This window comes from Macrobrachium nipponense, chromosome 2, assembly GCF_015104395.2.
Source record: "Macrobrachium nipponense isolate FS-2020 chromosome 2, ASM1510439v2, whole genome shotgun sequence".
NCBI lineage: Eukaryota > Metazoa > Arthropoda > Malacostraca > Decapoda > Palaemonidae > Macrobrachium > Macrobrachium nipponense.
The window spans coordinates 24,856,167-24,876,251 of NC_087201.1; the positions used below are offsets into that span (position 1 = coordinate 24,856,167).

A 20,085-nucleotide genomic window follows, 5' to 3' on the forward strand; every position below is an offset into this window, starting at 1 on the left:
GATGGGGATTAGCACTGGACAAAAACCAACGCGACTGTCACTGCCAACTTCGTACTTTAACCGTAGAATTGTCGATGAACCCCTGCGCAGTAAAACTTCTACCATCCCTATTAACATTCACTGTTGCATTATCTCTGTACTCACATACATTCTCGACTTTGCCCTTTGCAATCACTTTCATTCTGCACCTCAAATATTCAAGGCCGCGGAATAGATAGGGCTCTCGTAGCAGACGATAATTCGTATCATTACATTCTTGATTGCTCTTCAAGAAAGAGGATGATAATAGCAAGAGCGCTGGCATCAACTCTCTCCAGGTCCCAGTGTTCTATTGTTTCTTGATTAGTGCAAGTTTAAGAACCATCTTTTGATATAACAAGTTCTCCTAAAAAGCAATTAGGAATTAGGTCACACAGCCCCTGTGATTTCAATTAATCTTGAGATATATTTTTGGCGTATGTGATCTCACGCGCTTTCATATATGTTTTACAACTCACCATATTCCTTTCCTCATTTCATAAAGCATATACTTGATATTGCTTCATGTATAATGTAAAAACTCCTTCCTGATATTTAACCAACAATAAAAGTTAAATGCATCGTACTTTTAAGAGACACATAGAAAAAAATTCAGCTAATAAAACAAATGACTTTGAAGCTATAGGTCTACCGTAAGCCGCGTATATTCTGATAAAACTCCTGTATCCACGAACGACTGTGTGTTTTCTTCCTCTTCTTCTTCATTTTTGTCAAATACCCTTCAATCGTTGCCAAGTCAATATCATCAGCTCAAGGACGTAGAACAAATTGATATCTTTATATTTTTTTTTCCAGAATGAAGTTAGAGCTTAATCTTCTCCTGTTGTCAGCGTTGATAGCAACAGCGCTGACTGCATCTCCCTTGGAGGATCCAGGGGCCAGACGACCTCCAAATATCTTGGTGATCTTGGCCGACGACTTGGGCATAGGGGATGTCGGTTGCTATGGCAACGACACTATCAGGACGCCAAACCTTGACAGGTGAAGTGACGTGCAATCTCTTCATATTTTCATTCATATTTGGAAAATGATTTGTCATTCTGTCAGTGTTTGTTTTACCACTGATAGGTGGAATTAAATCGTTGTAGCGAAATTACTACATTTAGTATCATACATACCTAGTCAGAAATACTGTCAGATCCAGTGACTGAAAACACGCGGGAAGACCAGCAATGATCATTGATGACATCCTTCCACAGACTTGCAGCTGGAGGAGTCAAGCTAACTCACCATCTGGCAGCTGCAGCTGTCTGCACTCCGAGTCGTGCTGCTTTGATTACCGGTCGATATCCTGCTAGATACGGTAAGTATAGTACTACGGATATGCTAACTCTCCGTATAGTTTTAAAAAAACAGATGATAAATTATAGTCTCATTTCTTTCCAGCCTTCATGGTTGCTGCGCAGCTCTCTTCATAACAGTTTCAAAAACATGACATGCAAGATCATCAATAGTACTATCAGTCTTACCTCGCATTGTGATCCACTTCTTCAACACCTTGGCTCACCCATTTGACCACCCCGCCCCTAATTTCTAAATCAGAGACCCTTTTAACCAGTTTCTCAATCATTATTCTGTCTATATGATCAGACTACCGTTTTTTTTTATTCACTTTCAACATCCAAACTTTATTTCCATGAGGAGAAATTCCTCATCTCTGCCAAACCTTTTGCAGTTTCCAAATTTCCGACAACTGTCTTTGTTTCACCTTTCCTGTGATTTACTTTGCTGTCTCTCTCGAATCATGTTACACTGACTTCGAAATGTCCATGAGAATTATCCACATATATCCTTCCCAAATCCAACATTAACAATAATTACACTCGCAACCATTGCTTACAATCATGTTCAAGTTTCTTTAACCTATATAAAAACAATCTCATTCTCTCTATTACAGTTCATGCATCGTCTTCCCAGTACTATCATTCACCAATCCTGAATGATCTGCAAATATCGGCTACAAAATACCCTATTCATAATCCCTATTGTCGTCAAACTTTCACTTACATTTCTACCTTATTCACAAAAATATTAAAAGGCTATGGAAACTTGGCACATCTTCGACTTAGACCCACTTTTATAACAGACCAATCCCTCTCGTTTCATTTCAGATCCAATGTGCATACTATTCTGTTATAAGCATAGCCTTTTTTCATATAAAACCACTAATCACTTTCAGAAAATGACACTGAATATAAAGCATTTCCCTTTTGCTCTCACATATCACTTACAACCTTCCCGTTACGAGCACTTGAATGGCGTACAAAAATTTTTGTGCTAATACGCACTGGTCTTGCCTTGCCAGACTTACTTTCTCAACACTATACCTTACATCTACCCATTCATAGTAAGCAATTATACAGAGGAACAGTAAACAGTAAACAAGTAAGAGTGGCTAAGTGGAGGTTGAGCACATGAGTCTACCAAGCAAATCAGTCTAGGTTTGGTTAGTTCACCCATTTTGTATTTTACACCCATTGTTAGGCATAGTTTCGTGCAATCATTATTCAGACAATTGTTATAATTGACATCAAATTTACAGGCAATTGCTTAGCTCTAAGTTCTTTCAAGATTACTTGTGATTTCTAACTTTAATTGCATTTAAGACTGGTCATGGCAGTTATCTAGACTATGTATGTCTAGCTTTGGCTGTACTGTTTTATATGCATTTCTGACTATAAGGGTTTCGTACTAAGATACAAAAATATCTCGTCACTGTCCTTTTTTATGATGACCTGTTTTCCCAGGTCTAACTTGCGATAAAAGGATGGAGATACCGATCATTCCACACACAAGTAGCAATGTTGCTTTGCCGCTGGATGAAGTGACCCTGGCAACTGCACTTAGGGCTGCAAATTATACCACGGCCATTGTTGGTAAGCAAATCTCTGAGACTCTCTCTCTCTCTCTCTCTTAGCCTATTAAACTACCAGAGCTGTCATGGTTAATCCACTACTTCCTCTTGGCAAATTACAATTTCACAGTTACTTTTAGATAGTGAATGAGTCAAATATAGTGGAGCCGTGTTTCAAAGCCAAATAAAACAGAACATTCTTCAAAAGGCTGTGCTACATAATCACGCACATTCATTGACGTGACAGTTATTTAGGAAAATTATCTTTATAGGTTATAGGCTATAGTAGTTTCACGAGACAAGAAATATGACACCATGAAGATTTGGAGGTATGCAAGCGCACAATGATGTCTTTCCTGACAGATCGGCTAAAATGACAACCATGACGAAACCTTCATTTGAAGATTTATTTTGGAATCCAAACTGAACATATTATGACCTTTTCAAGGAATTAGGCTTGGAGACAGCCAGTGATAATGTTTCAAACTGGTCTTTTAGAGTTTACTTTCACAAAAAATGTTTCTAGATTCAGATAAGACTTGTCTCTAAAGTTTGAACCTTCTAGCTCCAACCGTTATAATAACTTTATAATTAGTACTATAATTATCATCATTAGCCAAGTTTCAACACGAGTTGAGAAGGAAGAATGTTACATGCCAGTATAGGAAAATTCAATAAAGAAGCTTAGACTAACATATCTAAGAAAATAACAGTAAAACAGAGATAAAACCAAAATGTTCATGAGATGAGACTTATATAAATGATTTGGGATAAGAAATTCAATATTTCTTTTTTAAGTTGTGTCAAGAGGGGGCTAATGCGCAAAACACAACAGAATAAATGAATAGAGTCATGTTCTCAGGATACGAAAATCTCCGGAAATCTTGAAGTTAGCCTAATGAATTGTATGTGGGGAAGGGAACACTGTCAACAAACCATCTGCCTCTATATAGGGAATCCAATGTCCTGGACCTACTATCAATCTCGCTTAAGGTTTTGTTGAAATTTGCATTCGTTACTCATGATTTGTAGTACCATGCACTACGTTCAGCTAAATCTCTTTTAAGCAACTCACGGGGTGCACTGCAGGCATTACCCAAGATTCTTTTCAGCGTCCCTTCGGCCCCTATGCTGCAACCCCTTTCATTCCTTTTACTGTACATATCTATTCATATCATCTTTCTTCCATCTTGCTATCCACCCTCTCCTAACAATTCTTTCAATGTACAACTGCGATGTTCCCCTCCTGTTACTCCTTTCAAACCTACCTACTTGCAATTTCCTTACCAGCGTTGAATGGCCTCATAGGTGCTAGTGCTTGGTCTTTGGCCTTAACTCTATATTCCATTCCATTCCATTGTAAGCAATTCAGCAACTGCAAGTCTATACTCTAATGTAAACAGGAGCACCGTGTAGTGTGTGCATTACATTAAAAAAAAAAAAATAAGCCAAGATTGAGGAACACTACTCTCTTCTTCTTCTTTCCCACCGTTATCCCTACATTAAGGGGTCGGTTGCCAGATGCGCCTCCTCCTCCAATGCCTTCTATCAAAGGCATCATCCTCCAACAAACACCTTCTCTCCATAATATCTTCCTTCACTTTATCTCGCCATCTAATTCTCTGTCTGCCTCTCGATCTTCTTCCTCTAATAGGTTGAAGATCGAGAGGGAGACAGAGAATTAGATGGTGAGATAAAGTGAAGGAAGATATAGAGAGAAGACTAGTCTGGGGATCATCAAAGATCTCCTTCTTGTAGTACTAGGGAACTCCGCCAACAAATAGCCTTCGCACAAAAATTCAATACACATAGTAAGACAATTTCTATTCGTTCCCATATAAATAAAGACGGGAAAAAGACCTAGTGATTAACACGTAGTACTAAAACCAAGATATATATATATTCTAAGAAGTCCCCTCAAGAGACCACAGGCTCTCACTAGTCCCAGACTGCAAACTGAGGAACAGACGACTCCTTCCAGCTTAGGCGTTTAGATGTTTTGTCAAGAGGCATTCGAGAACTGACGATAATTTATTAGTAGGGGCAAGGACCGCCACTCCTAAATCTAACCTCTGGCACAACTTTGCCAATTATTTGTCAACACGTGTGAAACTGATTCCTTAGCTAAGCTTATGAAGAAAAACAGTAAACTTTGGAGATAAGTATTCAGTAGTTGTCAAAATAAACCAAAGAAAATATACAATAAACATTTAGGTAAAATAAATTATTTTCTATTTCATAGGAATGAAAGTTTAATTGTTTTCCAGTTTAGCATTAGAATATCAGGAATGAAATGCAAAGAGTTTCTCTAAACTCTGCATACTACTTACTCGAGACAATGTAAGTGCCATTGTATAAACAGTCGAGACACTTACTATGGGTTTCAGAGACAGTGCAAGCACGTTTTTTGGCAATATTTCTGTAACGAACACTCGTATCAGAACGAGATTTTGCTATAGTGTATTACACCCAGTGCCGTAATTTATAAGGGTATCGTGAATCACTAATCGTAAAGAATAACGACACTTGTCCTTGTACCAAGAGACAAAAACTCCATTATCCAGAAATGGATACGAACACAGCAGTAAAAAGCTCCACCTACCCTCTCCCCCCACCTCCACCGCCACCCCTGTCCTTCTTCCTTCTTTCACCTTCCCTTCTCTCTCTCTCTGAAAGTTGCTTCAGTTTAAACTTATTTTCTATGATTTTTCTATCTATCTATCTAATAATAGTTTACATTGGTGGATATATCTAACGATTCACTCGGTTATTACCTGCCTATTGACTGATATATTTATTTATACACTGATCCACTCATCTCTCTCTCTCTGGTAGTGGTGCCTACTGTAAATGGTTATTAGAGTGAGAGATATCTGAATGTATGGTGGAGCAGTAAAAACCGATAGACACTATGATTTATGGTAGAGCGACTGTTATACTTGTGGATGGTTACCTTCTCCGTAATCCTCATGTGGACTCAGAGGATCAGCAATATACCTGGTACGTGTATTACGAAGGTGAAGAAGACCACGGAACTTAACTGTCGGCACTGTTGCAGAAATTCGTTTGTCACGCAACTTTTCAACTTTTTAGCCATGAAAAAGTCGCCAATTGCCTTCAGATTGGTTTGAATAGGTAACTGGTTATAGTTACTTTGTGTTGCAAATAAAAATTGAGCCTTTCTATCGGACATTCATTAGAGTTAAACCCTTGACATATATAACAGTCGCTTTACCATAAATCATAGTGTCTATCGTTTTACTGCTCCGCCATACATTCAGATATCTCTCACTCTAATAACCATTTACAGGTAGGTACCACTACCACAGAGAGAGAGAGAGAGAGAGAGAGAGAGAGAGAGAGAGAGAGATGAGCGGATCAGTGCATAAATAAATCAATCCACTGGCATCTAACAACCAACTAGATCGTTAGATATATACAACAATGTATATTATTAGATAAATAGATAGAAAAATCATACAAAATAAGTTTAAACTGAAACAACTTTCAGAGAGAGAGAGCCTCTTGGTAGAGGGACAAGCGTCTTTATTCTTTACAATTAGTGATTCACGATACCATTATAAATTACGGCACTGGGTGTAAAATCTCGTTCTGATACGAGTGTTCGTTACAGTTATTGTCCAAAAACATGCTTGCACTGCCAATGAAACCCATAGTAGTCGCGGCTAAGACGAGCTGATTTGAGAGTATAGCCCATTTATATATGTTCCAGAGTTGTACACAAAAAGGGGTTATGTTATGGTAACATTGTATTCATTTCCGATTGTAGCATAATTGATTGATTGATTGTGAGTTTTCTGGATTGTAGCATAAACTCTCTGAGCCTTATATAGCTCTCAGTTGGGAATAACTGGTCTCTGTTCCAAAGACGATTAGTCACTTTTAGTTCCTCATTGGACGAGTGGGTTGCGTACTCGCCTATCAACCTGCAATGCAGAACCAGTGGAATTTATTTCTGGTGATCAGCAATTCCTTTCTCGATATAATGTGGTTCGGATCCCACAATAAGCTGTAAGCCCCGTTGCTAAGTAACCAAATGGTTCCTAGCCACGTAAATAAAAATCTAGTGATTCGAGCCAGCCCTAGGAGAGCTGTTAATCAGCTCAGTGGTCTGGTTAAACTAAGATATACTAAACTTTTTTTTAGACGTGTTCTTCTATCAGAGTTCACCAACCGATGATAATTTCGTGAATCAACTATGTTAGCAGAACTTTCAAATGAACCAGAGAGACAAACTTCTTATCTTACAAGAGTTGAATAGATCGGGAACAGCTTCTTCAGTCTCAACTGGAAGGCCATCAGTGCTAATTTTAACACCAAAGTAGTCAGTGAACTATAGATGACAAGTCTATGATTATGGGATATGTTACTTGAATGGTTACCTCCATTTATTGTTTATATTGATAACTGCGTATGTTGTGGAGTCAGTTACCTAATTAAGAAACTTTCATTTGTAACCTAGAAATTGTTTAAAGCATATTGTGATTGTAAGTAACTGGTATTAGCATAGAAACTTTTAGGTATTTTAAGTGACTATATTTATATCTATTCAGCAATAGTATCGACTAGCAGTTATTTCAACACCTCTCATTTGTGTACTTCAGACTGCGTTCATTGTTGTTCTCAATAAAGTCAAGCAAATAGACAGAGTTTTTATAACAAGCAAGTATGATTCCATTACGCCAGATTCAGATGTAGCCTATATTTTTCAGGCACAAACGTTCTATATTTGGATCTTGGCATCCAAATTCATCAGAGGTCTTTTGAAAAGCAGAGTATTTATTCCAATAATACACTGTCAACACCCTATCCCTAATGAATGGCATCAGATCTAAGAAATATTGGTAGAATTCTTTAGGCCGAGGATAAGTGCGTCATTTGAGACTATCAATTTTTCTTCTTTATGTTGACACAGTCCCATTTTCTTCTAAGTGGTTGATTGTTCGTTTTTCCCTTTTCTGCGCGTTTTCTCTCCTCGTTTCATACATACATGAGTCTTCTATTCTGTGGAAGCTTGCTAGGCAAGTTGCTTAAGAACGGAAAGGACTTAAAGGACTTGTTAAGTTAAGTCAGTCTTAGTTTACCTAGACCACCGAGCTGATTAACAGGTCTCACAGGGCTGGCCCGAAGGATTAGATATTTTTTACGTGGCTAGGAACCAATCGGTTGCCCAGCAACGGGACCTGCAGCTTATTGTGGGATCCGAACCACATTATATCGAGATATTAATTTCTAATCACCAGAAACAAATTCCTCGATTCCACGTTGGTAGAGCAAGGAATCGAACTCGGGGGCTACCGATTCGATAGACGAGCACGTAAACCACTCGTCCAACGAGGAACTAAAGGGCATGTAAAGAACAGCAATTATAGTTATAGTTCACCTTACAATGTATATATACCTACTTTTGTTGTCATATGATCCGGACCCATACTATTTCATGTAATAAGCAGAAACGACTATATATGGCGCCATTAACTCAGATTGTATTCTTGTTGGTTATGAGATCTAGTAGCTATACAGATTTGTCAAGTAACATTTCCTACTTATTTTGTCACCAGGTAAATGGCATCTTGGAATGCACTGCAGCCTATTTGGTCTGTCTTGTCCTGGACCTCTCCTCTACGGCTTCCAGACCTTCTATGGCATTCCAGTGACCCTCTTTTTCCAGTTTGGAGAATCCCATCCTTTCTGGAAGTTTCCAATCTCAGATACTAAGTACCAGGTAGGACACAATGTAATAATAATTGAGAAAGGGTTTGGCCTTATGATGAAAGCTTAGATTCCTGCAGAACAGTATTACATTTTCAGCGATGACGTAGAGGGCTAACTTGGTACTAACCAACAATAGATTTTACCAAAAACGCCATGTTTTAACTTTTTTTTTATAACCACCATTTTCTGTTATGCAACGCTTACAAGAAGATAGATTTTTAAACACTTTTTTTCCAGGAACAAAAAAAATGTTATAAACAACTTTTATCAAAAGAGTTTTCCAAAAAAGAATACTTACTTCCAAAGGAAAAGAGCTGCCATGTGATTAATGACTTCAGAAGGGACTTTTCTTTTAAAAAAATATGTTTGTATTTTGACTCTACTATTTCTTCACAATATGTCTAAGATTTGCAAATAAAATAAAATAAATATATATATAAAAAACTATCTTGAGCTTACATTGTAAATGGAGAAAAACGTACTTTTTTTAACTTGATGTTTGTGACATTGCACGTCGTTCTTCCTAAATAAATGTTGGGCCATTTCCACTGAAGACTGACGCTCGTAAAGGAATTCAACCCAAAACATCCATTCATCACCAATTTTTTAAATTGTTGTATGAATGTGTTTGCAATTCTATCTATAAACATTGCTACAATTACAGCTAGTGATTTTGAAAAATAAGCTTCAAATTTTAATTCATTATCTCATTTATTAATGTTTTTATGTAACGTCCATTACAACTGAAGCTCATATAGATTCCTGCAATATTTAATGTCTAGAAGTCTAGATATTTAGTATGCTTTCGCTAGGTACTGTTAACTTGATCAAACTAAAACAAACAAGGCTTGATCCGACCTCCAGCCTACCCTGTCGCGTGCTAAAATCTACGATCAAATAGAGCATTGTTTCACCATCGAAAATTAGAATAAATACGTTATACACGTATCTCATTAGAAATAATTTTTCTGTTCTGTATAACAAGCACCTTATTTATTTTTTACATTTTCATTCTAATAAACAAATAGTAAGTATCCTATCCTACAGTTCCTGTATCTTTAGCTCAAAGCAAAACACCTTTTTCAGACCTTTTTAGTCTTTCCTACCCCACCAACAACACCAACAACAAGTAATTTGTAGGCTTACTCCCTGAGTAAGCAAAAATACTATGGGGAATGAAGGTATCTGTTACCATTAGCGGAAACTTGCTTTTGATATACATTTCTAGACTTTGCATATCATTGTGGATTTTCCCCCCATACGACATTCGGTTCATTTTACTAGACATTTACAATTAAGTTTTGGTAACATTCGCGGTTAGAATATCTGAAGAATCATTTTTTTAGACTTTACGTGATAGGAAACTTTAATTAATTAATATCTGGTACCGAGTCATATGTCTTTCATTTAAAACCTACAGGCGCTGGTCGCAACTTGGCTGCTGTGTGTCGTCAGCGTGTTCCTCGCAAGGAAAAGATTCAGCTGGAGCCTTTCCGCCTCCATCCTTCTTCTCCTGCTCACCGACGCCATCTTCTTCCTCGTCTGGTTCTTCGTCACTCACGTCGGTCCAAACAAAGGGACCCCTTGGGGGGTAAGATATATAGCCAATTAATAAGCCAGGTAACAAATTCCCAAAATTTATACTAGATTAGGTTAGGTTTGGTTAGCTTGGGTTAGGTCAGGTTAGGTTAGGTTGGGTTAGGTTAGGTTAGGTTGGTTCGGAAACGGGATCTGGATATGGGAAAAATGATGAGATTATTTTCAAGAAGATTCTATGGTTAGTTTTTAAGATATGGCATCCTGCTTTTTTCAGGGAGGGTCCCGGTACTCGATTACAGTTCAGGAATATGCAGCCGGGTACTGATTAAGATATATAGAAGGAAATGGATATAGGGAGACAATTTGGGGCTTGACAATGTAGAGTTTTTGTGGGCTTTGGAAACCTTGGACTCAGAGGTATTGTTTCAGATTTTTCTTGTGGGCAGGGGGCAAATGTTTAGAACTTATGGTATGGGTGGGGTGGCGAGCGAAGCGAGACCTGTCAACAGAGGGTAGGAAATTTCCATGTATTTTGAAGTCATATACGCGCTGTATTGAGTTCACTGCAATGAGTTTTAATGTTATTATTATTTTTATTATTATCATTATTATTTCAAAGGCTAGGGGGCAAACCAAGTCTTAGGGTGGGCCCATCAGTGTCTTGAGGGGGGCAAGTGCTCCCACCCAGCCCGCCCCCAAAAATGACACCCCTGCTAGGACTTATCCAAGTATCAAGGGCAGCAAGGAAAACTTTGGATGGTCTTCTTTACCAATTTTGATAAAAAGAAAAAATATTGTTGAGGCAGCAATAATCAAGAATATGAATTCTACCTTATACCTTTTCAGGTATCACCTTGGCTTCATGTGAAGTCAAACTCGCTGATCATGAGACAAGACAAGTTGGTCGAAAGCCCCATTCAACTGGAGGGCCTTTCGCAGCGCCTCGCGGCGGAGTCCAGGAAGTTCCTGGAGGCTCATGCCAAGGATGACGCCCCTTTTTTCCTGTTCCATTCTCTCGCGCACGTTCACGCGCCCATGTTCACTGCTCCCCATATGAAAGGCGTTAGCAAACACGGAAGGTAAAAACGAAGCAGGATTCTCTTTGCACTGACTTATATAAAATGATCTCATTCTTTTTCTCTTCACTTGATATTTTTAATGAGAAAACTACCTTGTTATTCACTAGCTGCATCAGAAATCTTCTTTCTCTGCTTCTTCTCCCACTCCTATGTGGCAGCTTTCCTCCACTTGGCTCAATCATACGCATTGTCCTGTAGCAATGTGTATGGATGTGAAAGAAATTCTTTAACATCCATCGACTGTCGTTTCGGTTTCCCAAATTACCTGTAGGTTACTTCTTTGAACTAACCTAACCTAACCTAGGGACATGGCAAAAAAAACCGGGGCTTATGCAATACTAGTATACGTAGGCCTACATCTTGGGAATTTGCTACCAGGCTCCTCCATCTGCATCATTCTTCACTGTATGTTTTTCGTCCCTCTTCTATCATAGCCATACTACTGGTTTCTTATCTTGTGCTCTCTTACCCGGCCATGTTTCAGCTCCATAAATCAATGCTGGTCTCCGTAATCAAGCTGCTGAAATGAACGATTATGAACCCATGGTAACCACTAGTAGCTACCTCGCTGGAAAATCCTTGGGAGCAGAGGAAACGATGTTGTCTAAGTCAAAGAATAATTAAATGTACTTAGCTATGTCTATAGAGTTTAAGAAATTACAAAAGGAAAAGATAAAATATTGTTGTTTACATGTATCACAGTATATAAGAACAAACTCACCATGTTAGCAAAAATAAAGAGCATTCCTCTGAATGGTCTGAATACAAGATCCTTTTTTCTTTCAGGTACGGAGACAACGTAGAGGAAATGGATGAAAGCATTGGAGTGCTCTTAGACTCACTGAAGGAGTTTGGCCTCGAGGATAACACCATCGTTTACTTCACTTCAGATCATGGAGCAGCAATACATACTAAAGATCCTCATGGACAGCGCAGTGGTGGCCACAACGGAAGGTTCAAAGGTGATTTGCTCCACACAAGTGGTTGGGCGATGAATGAAAACAATTCTCTGTATTGTGGGTTCGAGAGCTGAAATGGATAATTATACTATGAGGAAAAGGTTGAGTCAAGGAAGGTGTCAGTGTCTCTGCTATAGAAGGGAATGCAAATGAATCATTGGTAGTCTCAACATGAAGTGTTGGCAAAGTATTTACAGCCTTCAAAGGGCTAAAATGGTGAATAATGTAGAGATCTTGGGAAAAACTCTCTATCGCGAGAGTATATATAATGTTCTAAAGGGTCCATAATGATAAAAAGGGTTGCGAGTCCGTGTATAATTTTTCAAACTTTACAAAAAGCTTTCGAACCCTTCCCTGGGTTCATCTTCAGTCCGAATGAACAATTAGTTACACCATGTACTGAGGTGAATTTAAAAATAAACAAGAGTTGTTGAAGATTGTTGACACCGGTCGTTAGCTCGTTTATGGACCAGGTGATGAAGAAAGAGGGTATATAGTTAACTCCAACTAGGTGATTTCCTCTCCCCTATCAATCCTTCTGGCTGCAATTCTGTTGGATCTCTGCAATGTTGTTGCAACGTTGCAGGAAGTCCTTCATCTGAGGACGTAGATTGGGCACCGTAACCAGGCTCCCCTGAGGCAGCGGTTACATGGACAGGGAGAGGCAAGGCGGAAGCAGCATCAAGAGAGGAAAAAACAGAGCCTGTCCTACGGTTAAAATCTTTTAAAAACTAAAATCTTTTAAAAACATACTAGTAATTTATTTTTATATTGCTAGTATGATTTTAAAAATATACTAGTAATATAAAAATATATTACTAGTATGTTTTTAAAAGATTTTAACAGTAGGACAGGCTCTGTTTTTCCCTCTCTTGATGCTGCTTCCGCCTTGCCTCTCCCTGTCCAGGTAACCGCTGCCCCAGGGGAGTCTGGTTACGGTGCCCAATCTACGTCCTCGGATGAAGGACTTACTGCAACGTTGCAATAACCATTGAGGAGATCCAACAGAATTGCAGCCAGAAGGATTGATAGGGGAGAGAAAATCACCTAGTTGGAGTTAACTGCCCTCTTTCTTCATCACCTGGTCCATAAATGAGCTAACGACTGGTGTCAACGATCTTCAACGACTCTTGTTTATTTTTAAATTCACCTCAGTACATGTAACTAATCGCTCATTTGGACTGAAGATGAACCCAGGGAAGGGTTCAAAAGCTTTTTGTAAAGTTTGAAAAATTATACACGGACTCGCAACACTTTTTATTATTATGGACCTTTAGAACAATGTAGCGATCACTACCGGATGTGGCAAGGAAAGGAAAGTATTTTATATGCTATAGATGAAGTGTAACCAAAGGGGTATTGAATGATGGAGCGTTTCTAACCTTGTGAAGAATGGGGATCAATCACTGAGGGTTTTGATCCTGTTAGTATGCATCTGGTAAGCACTCTGGAAGATTACTAGAAGTCCACCTCACTGGATCACCTGGTTTATAAGAGGTCTTAGAGAATTGGGCCTCTACATTTACCTTCTAGTTCCATTCTGACTAGATCATCTTTGACTCATGATGACGAGTTCCTGACTTTTCTTTTTGGATAGACAAGCACTACTGAACCACGGAAGATTTACTGCTTTTAATGCAGACTGTAATTCCGTATACGAAAATCACATATCTCACAATTCTTTTGTTTTCCAGTATCACGACATCATAGGTCCTATTTGTGAAACAGAGTTCTACTGCAATTTATGCTTATTTGCGTAGCATCAATCTCTGGTGTTCATTTCGCGTTAGCATATGCTGATAACCAATCTGATGATGCTTATCTGCTCTCACATTCTCAAGTTATAGTATGGTACTCGTATATCTTTTAAATGTTACATTCATCTCTAACAACTTGGCTCTATTTTCCATCCTTCTGTTCCAGTCAAACAGCCTTCCATAGAAGTTTCGTCAAAAAGGGCCCTGGAGTTCTGGTCATGTTAGATCCACAGAGGCCTGTGCTCAGATTAGAACTACTTTAGGTGTCTTAATATATCCTTAAATTTATATGCATGTTCTCTGCTACTTTTTCCTACACAGGTAGCTGAAAAAAATATCTCACAGCTAATGTACCACCCACGTAAGAGTTCATGTGTCAACGTTTGTGCATTAGGATTCAGTTTTCAAATAATGAAGGTGTATTGTCTGATATCAGTCTCTACTCTCTCGATCCATAAAGAGTGATGACCAAAGTCTGAATTTTTTGAGTTAAGAATGTCAGACCTTCTTTCAATTTCTTGGAATAGCAGTGCAATATAGACGTAATGGAATTTCTGCATAAGTATGAAAGTTATGAAAGTAAAAAGATGGGTAAAAGGTTAACACTGGAGTTAGCAAGACACTGGATTTTATATATTTCACTATTCTTACGTACACTTAGGTTCTTGATAAAACGGTTATCTCTCTTGATTCAGCCAACAAATTTGACTTGCAAATCATTCTTTTTAGAAATATGTAGGCAACAAGGATGCATTTCGTTGCTTATGTCAGTTTTACTAAAGGAACTTTAGGAATTCGCTTTAAAATATAAGCTTATCTCAGAACAAAGTCATTATGAATTCCCGTACACGACACGGGTAGAATCGTTTTACTTATTTTAGCTTCTTGTGAACAATATCTGAATATCATCTAAGAAAGCGTAACAGGCAACGTAAATATGCAAAATATATAAGCAGCCCATATTTTCAAGTTATTCCATCTAAATTGCAACTATAGTACTATCTTTTCACCAAATCTGATGATTACTGAATGAAACAATTTTTGAGTTCTGAAGGATGCAGTATTCAAAGAGGTTGCGCTATCACTTGAGAAATTATGATAAATAACTGGTCTGGGAATCACGAATTCCTTCATTTCAACGTGTGGACTTACCAATTCTTCTCAGGAGGCAAGGTGCAAGGTAGCAGTGAAGGTGGAATTCGAGTGGCTGGGATCTACCGCTGGCCACGACATCTGGCAGCTGGTAGGGTCGTAGACACACCAACTTCCCTCTTGGATCTCTTGCCCACAGTCTTGGACCTGGCTGGGTTACCGCCAGTGCAGGAGCTTGTACCTCAAGCTGCTACCAAGGTGGGTTATCTAATGAATGTCCCGGAGTGTGATCTCATGACTTCAGTTATTTGATGGAATTACTTCTCTTCATTAATGTGTAGCTATAGTGTGTGTGTGTGTGTGATTCTGTTCATCAGAGAGGACTTTCTGATCTTGTAGCATGATTTTGAATCAGCCCAGTTAATAGGATCTTTCCAAAGAAGAAACGAAATATGATCTGAGTCTAAATATCTAAATATAAATCTAGATCAAAACTGAGTTTTGACATTTTTAGTATACAGAAATCTCTCTCTCTCTCTCTCATAATGCAACTTTACAACTGTTGTTATGAGCATTGAGTAAAAGATTGTATGATAAAATTTGGTCGAATTCAGTGAAAGGTACTATTGTAGATTCACATCAACCGTGCATCTGATGTCCAGGCCAGTCTCTTACGACACTGCTGATTGGCTGCTGATAAGCCAATCACAGGGCTGGAAACTCTCAGTCTCTCTCGAGAGTTCACATAGGCAGGATGTATGTTCCACCTCTCCTGTGGGAGTTTCCAGCCCTGTGATTGGCTTATCAACAGCCAATCAGGAGCGTCGTAAGCGAATGGCTTAGACATTAGATGCACGGGTGATGTGAATCTACTATAGGAACAATGTGCCTTTTGTCAGCAAGAAAATAATTAGATGAGAATGTTGCATTCTTTACATGGGTAAAATTTCCCATTTATATATCTTTCCTTCATGGTCTAGATTTTTAAAGGAATTTAGAGACAAGTACCTATATGTTCTCTGAAGTGTCTAAAAGTAAATAGATTATTACGAAATAAATAAAGCAGCTGTATTTAAATATTATTGGCATTTCTGAAATATTAACGATACTAATTCAGTGTTGAGTACTGAGAAATCTATACGTCCTTTATTTTCTAAATAATAGAGGGTTGTCTCATCCAAATAAGTAGTACTAAGCTCTATAGACCCATTCAAAACCAATCCAGTCTCGTCATCTTTTCCTCAGTCCTGCTCCCCCACAACCCTACTCTCTTCAGCAGGATCTCTCATCGTTGCTTCCATGCTATATATCTCCATAGCCTTACATTCTGACTTCCTCTGAAGGAACTGGATGGGAGAAGTATCGCCGATCTGTTACTGGAAGGCGACAAGACACCTCCGAGAGAGAGGTTGTTGATCCACCACTGCGCTCAGGATATCCGCGCCGTTAGGCTGACCAGAGGTTAGTGACTGTTGTAAGACTAAAGATATCTCTAACATCTAAGCATAGAGTACAGTATCTTAATTTGTTTGATGTTGTATTTCCGGAAATAATTAGCCTTCACCTTGACATATTTGTTGGACAAAATATCCACACCAGCACCACCTGACGAGTGACACTAGGAGAAGAGTATGAGAAAATGAATAATTCAAATGGCATTTCTTCCCTATAACAAGAAGTGGGTTCATCCAGCGATATGTCGGCATTGGAGTCTGCTCCTGACTTACTGGCAGGATAAGGTTTGCAAAACCAAGCCGTTAACCAAAGCAGAAATCGGCACCATTCGAAATTTATTGCAAACCAAGACTGCGTTCGAGAATTTCCTTTACATTATTATGTAGATTTTCAAACCAATGCAATATAGACTCCCGTAATCCATACCAAACGAGTCCAAGAAAAATGATCATACGTAGATCTATGCTGCTTAAGGAGAGCTTTCTGACCCGATTGGGATCCTTTCTCGCATCGAAAACTAGTAATGTGAACTCTATTTATATCCGTAGATCTTTAGTTGTATTTCCTGCATAAGATAACGTCCGAATATCTTATTAGTCACTTTCAACTGGTAACTAAAGAACGCACACAAATTGTTGGAAATATTAAAATGAGTTAAGTCAAATCATTTTCATGTTTCCAATACGGCATTTTTTTCTCTTGACTTGTTATAGAAGAGAGAGAGAGAGAGAGAGAGAGAGAGAGAGATTTTCTGGGTCTCTCTCTATTACGTTTACTCAGGTCCTAAACTTCCTAACGATGATTGACATCGTTTCAAAAGTTGAGTCTTGTACCCCGATGGAGGAGTGAGATATGTAAAGTTCTCATACTTTATACTTTATGTAAAGCTCTTTTACCCTCGCGCACTTTTCTGTTAAGTATCACAATCAATCTTCCATGAACAATACCTTCCTACTGTAAATGATTTGCCATGTACTGTCGGCCAAAAAACTCGTGGCAGAGTTTCATAATTTTTCGTTCACCTGCCTGACGCACGATTCATGCCTTATTTATCTATTTTTCTTTTCAAAGATGGAAGAAATCATGTGTAATGAAGTTAAAAACAGTCACTGATATCTTTTGAACATTATGTTATGTTATTGTGTAAAACAATTTTCCATACAGCAAAATTGACGTGAACGAAACGAAGGGATAAAAAACGTCATATCACAACCATAGATATGCATTACCAAATAGATAGGAGACACCTATCACTAGTAGTATCGCATAAACATAGTCCTTAAATTATCATTTCAATATTAAGTTGAAGGTAGTTGAACTATTCCATTTGTTAAATTTTACAGAAAACATTGGAATCTCACAAAATGCTATCAAATTTAAAAAAAAAAAGAAAAAAAACGATGTCTTAACAGTGTGAACCAGGCGACCTCACTCTATTGCTTTTGATGTTATGTGCACGGGAATCTAATGTCAATGTGTCATTTATCAGCCTAAGAAACATCCCTCGATGAACGAGAGAATTATTGCACTGCATTCGGTGCAATTTCTTGTTGGAGAGATATCAAGAAAGCTTAATAAACCGGAGAGAATCATACATAGATGAATAAAATTGTTTAAAGAACGGCAAAATTTAGAACATGGGCCTAGAGGTGGAATACCTCGAAGCACCACCTGAGAGCAAGACAATACAGTAGTGTAAATGTTGCAGAGCAACATTCATTTGTGAACTTTGAATTCTAGTGCCTCGTCACGACATTGCTGAACCAGGAATCATAACTAGCTCTACGCTTATGACTGGTGTCTGATGAATACTTTAGATGGAGAGGAAGAGATTTTTAAATCTACACTTGAAGTCTTTGATAGTTGTCTAATGAATAAGCAAACTTATCTTTGATGGATGAGAGATTCAGTTAGGCTTACTCTTTTTGTTTTGTTTTTTATCGGTGGCCAGTGAATACAGGATAGAGACGGGATACGGTTTCAATGATGCATGCATTTTTTTCTTCAAAAACTAAAGAATACATTTTATTGGGAGATACTTTATTAACATCGGCCTAATCCTTCCATCATTCCTATACCCCACCTCCGCTCTCTTCTACATCTCAGGCGACTAGATCCGACTTCTCACTACGAACTCCATCTCGTGAAAGCATCACTAATGATAACGGTTATTTTAAAATTCCCTGCACCGACAACGGACGCCTTAAAATGCATGTTTATAAAATATATTCTGTTCAAGGAAACTTTATTTTTCATTCCACAAAAATATGTGCATACACTCGTGTTACACCCTGTAGCCGTCAAAGAGCAACCCTTGATGAGGCAAATAGACTTAAACGAGAACGCCACCTTTCATATTTCTTATTCTTTCAGCTACTTATAATATGCTTATGGTAGCACTTCTAGTAGGTATACATGTGAAACTAATTTGAATTAATTTCTATTTAGAAGAAATGAATAGCTACAGAAAGATCAACCTAAGAAAGCTTTAAGAAAAAGTAAGCCTTTCTTAAAGTATTCGTCAGTTTTGACTCCCACAGCTTTCCAACGTGTCCAAATGAAACAGGATGATATGCAAGGAATTTCGATAAAAAATAAGACTGAATTATATTCGTTTGATTTTTTTTTATGATTGCTTTTTTTGACTTGAATAGCTAGGTCTGAGTTAATTATGTTAAGCAATTATGAAAAGGATAAGAAGAAAAGGCGAATATGGCTTATAAAACAAGAATAACGGGAATAGTCAAATAAAGCTAGATTTGAATATTATATATAATATATATAATACTATATATTATATATATATATATATATAATATATATTATATATAATATTATATATATACGAATATTGTCGATTTAAATATTCATTAATATTACGTATCCGAGAATAGACCTAGGCTAATCATGAGGGAAAATCAGAAGTCCAATTTAGGCCCACTAAATGTGTCATGCAAATTTTTTATTGATCAAAGGACAAAATTAGTTTAACTAAACATCGTTTTCAAAGAATGTTAACGCCTTGGTGTATTATTTATCGGCTGTAGGAGACGAAATGACAACACCCCAGTGCAGTACGATATGTTGAGTCAAGACTCGAGCGGCAGCAAAGCCAACTTCAAAATGTTCGGTATGCTGTCACGAAGCTAGAGTTGAGAATAAAATTAGAAATCGTGGACCCATCGGTATATATTTTCCTTACATTGCAAAATAATTATCTTTAATACGTTGAATAAGTCTACTCAGTTCTAATGTAATTTATTTCAAGTATAGCACCTTTGAAAGGAAATGTTATTTATTGTTAAGTATATAATCTGGCACCTGCATATGGCAATATTTCCATAACGAACAATGAATTAAGAAACTACGCCAATTCTTCGTTGGCCGTCTGTACAAGGTATACACGCACACGTAAATAATATAAATATAAAAACACGCATAATTACATTTGTAAATATGCGGCTGTTTTTGAAATGGTAATATATATATATACGCTTGGTGAAAACGTTCTGTTACAACAGAATTTCATCTAATAGAAGGAGCCCATAAAAACACCAAAATGTAGAAAGAAAGTA

General features: G+C 37.8%; 1 protein-coding gene across 3 annotated transcripts in view; it reads left to right on the forward strand.

The window, feature by feature from the left end:
- Window positions 1–802: 802 nt before the first annotated feature.
- Window positions 803–20,085, forward strand: part of LOC135220493 (arylsulfatase F-like) — a 35,511-nt gene continuing 16,228 nt past the window's right edge. For 2 of the 3 annotated variants that reach the window (XM_064257632.1, XM_064257630.1), the window contains exons 1-9: window positions 803–1,020; window positions 1,239–1,342; window positions 2,787–2,915; window positions 8,476–8,639; window positions 10,050–10,220; window positions 11,015–11,247; window positions 12,034–12,209; window positions 15,129–15,313; window positions 16,399–16,516. In XM_064257632.1, the coding sequence (XP_064113702.1) occupies window positions 836–1,020; window positions 1,239–1,342; window positions 2,787–2,915; window positions 8,476–8,639; window positions 10,050–10,220; window positions 11,015–11,247; window positions 12,034–12,209; window positions 15,129–15,313; window positions 16,399–16,516 (1,465 nt within the window). In that variant the 5' untranslated portion in view covers window positions 803–835. The remainder of the gene's footprint in view (window positions 1,021–1,238; window positions 1,343–2,786; window positions 2,916–8,475; window positions 8,640–10,049; window positions 10,221–11,014; window positions 11,248–12,033; window positions 12,210–15,128; window positions 15,314–16,398; window positions 16,517–20,085) is intronic. The other variant, XM_064257631.1, reaches the window with a different exon arrangement.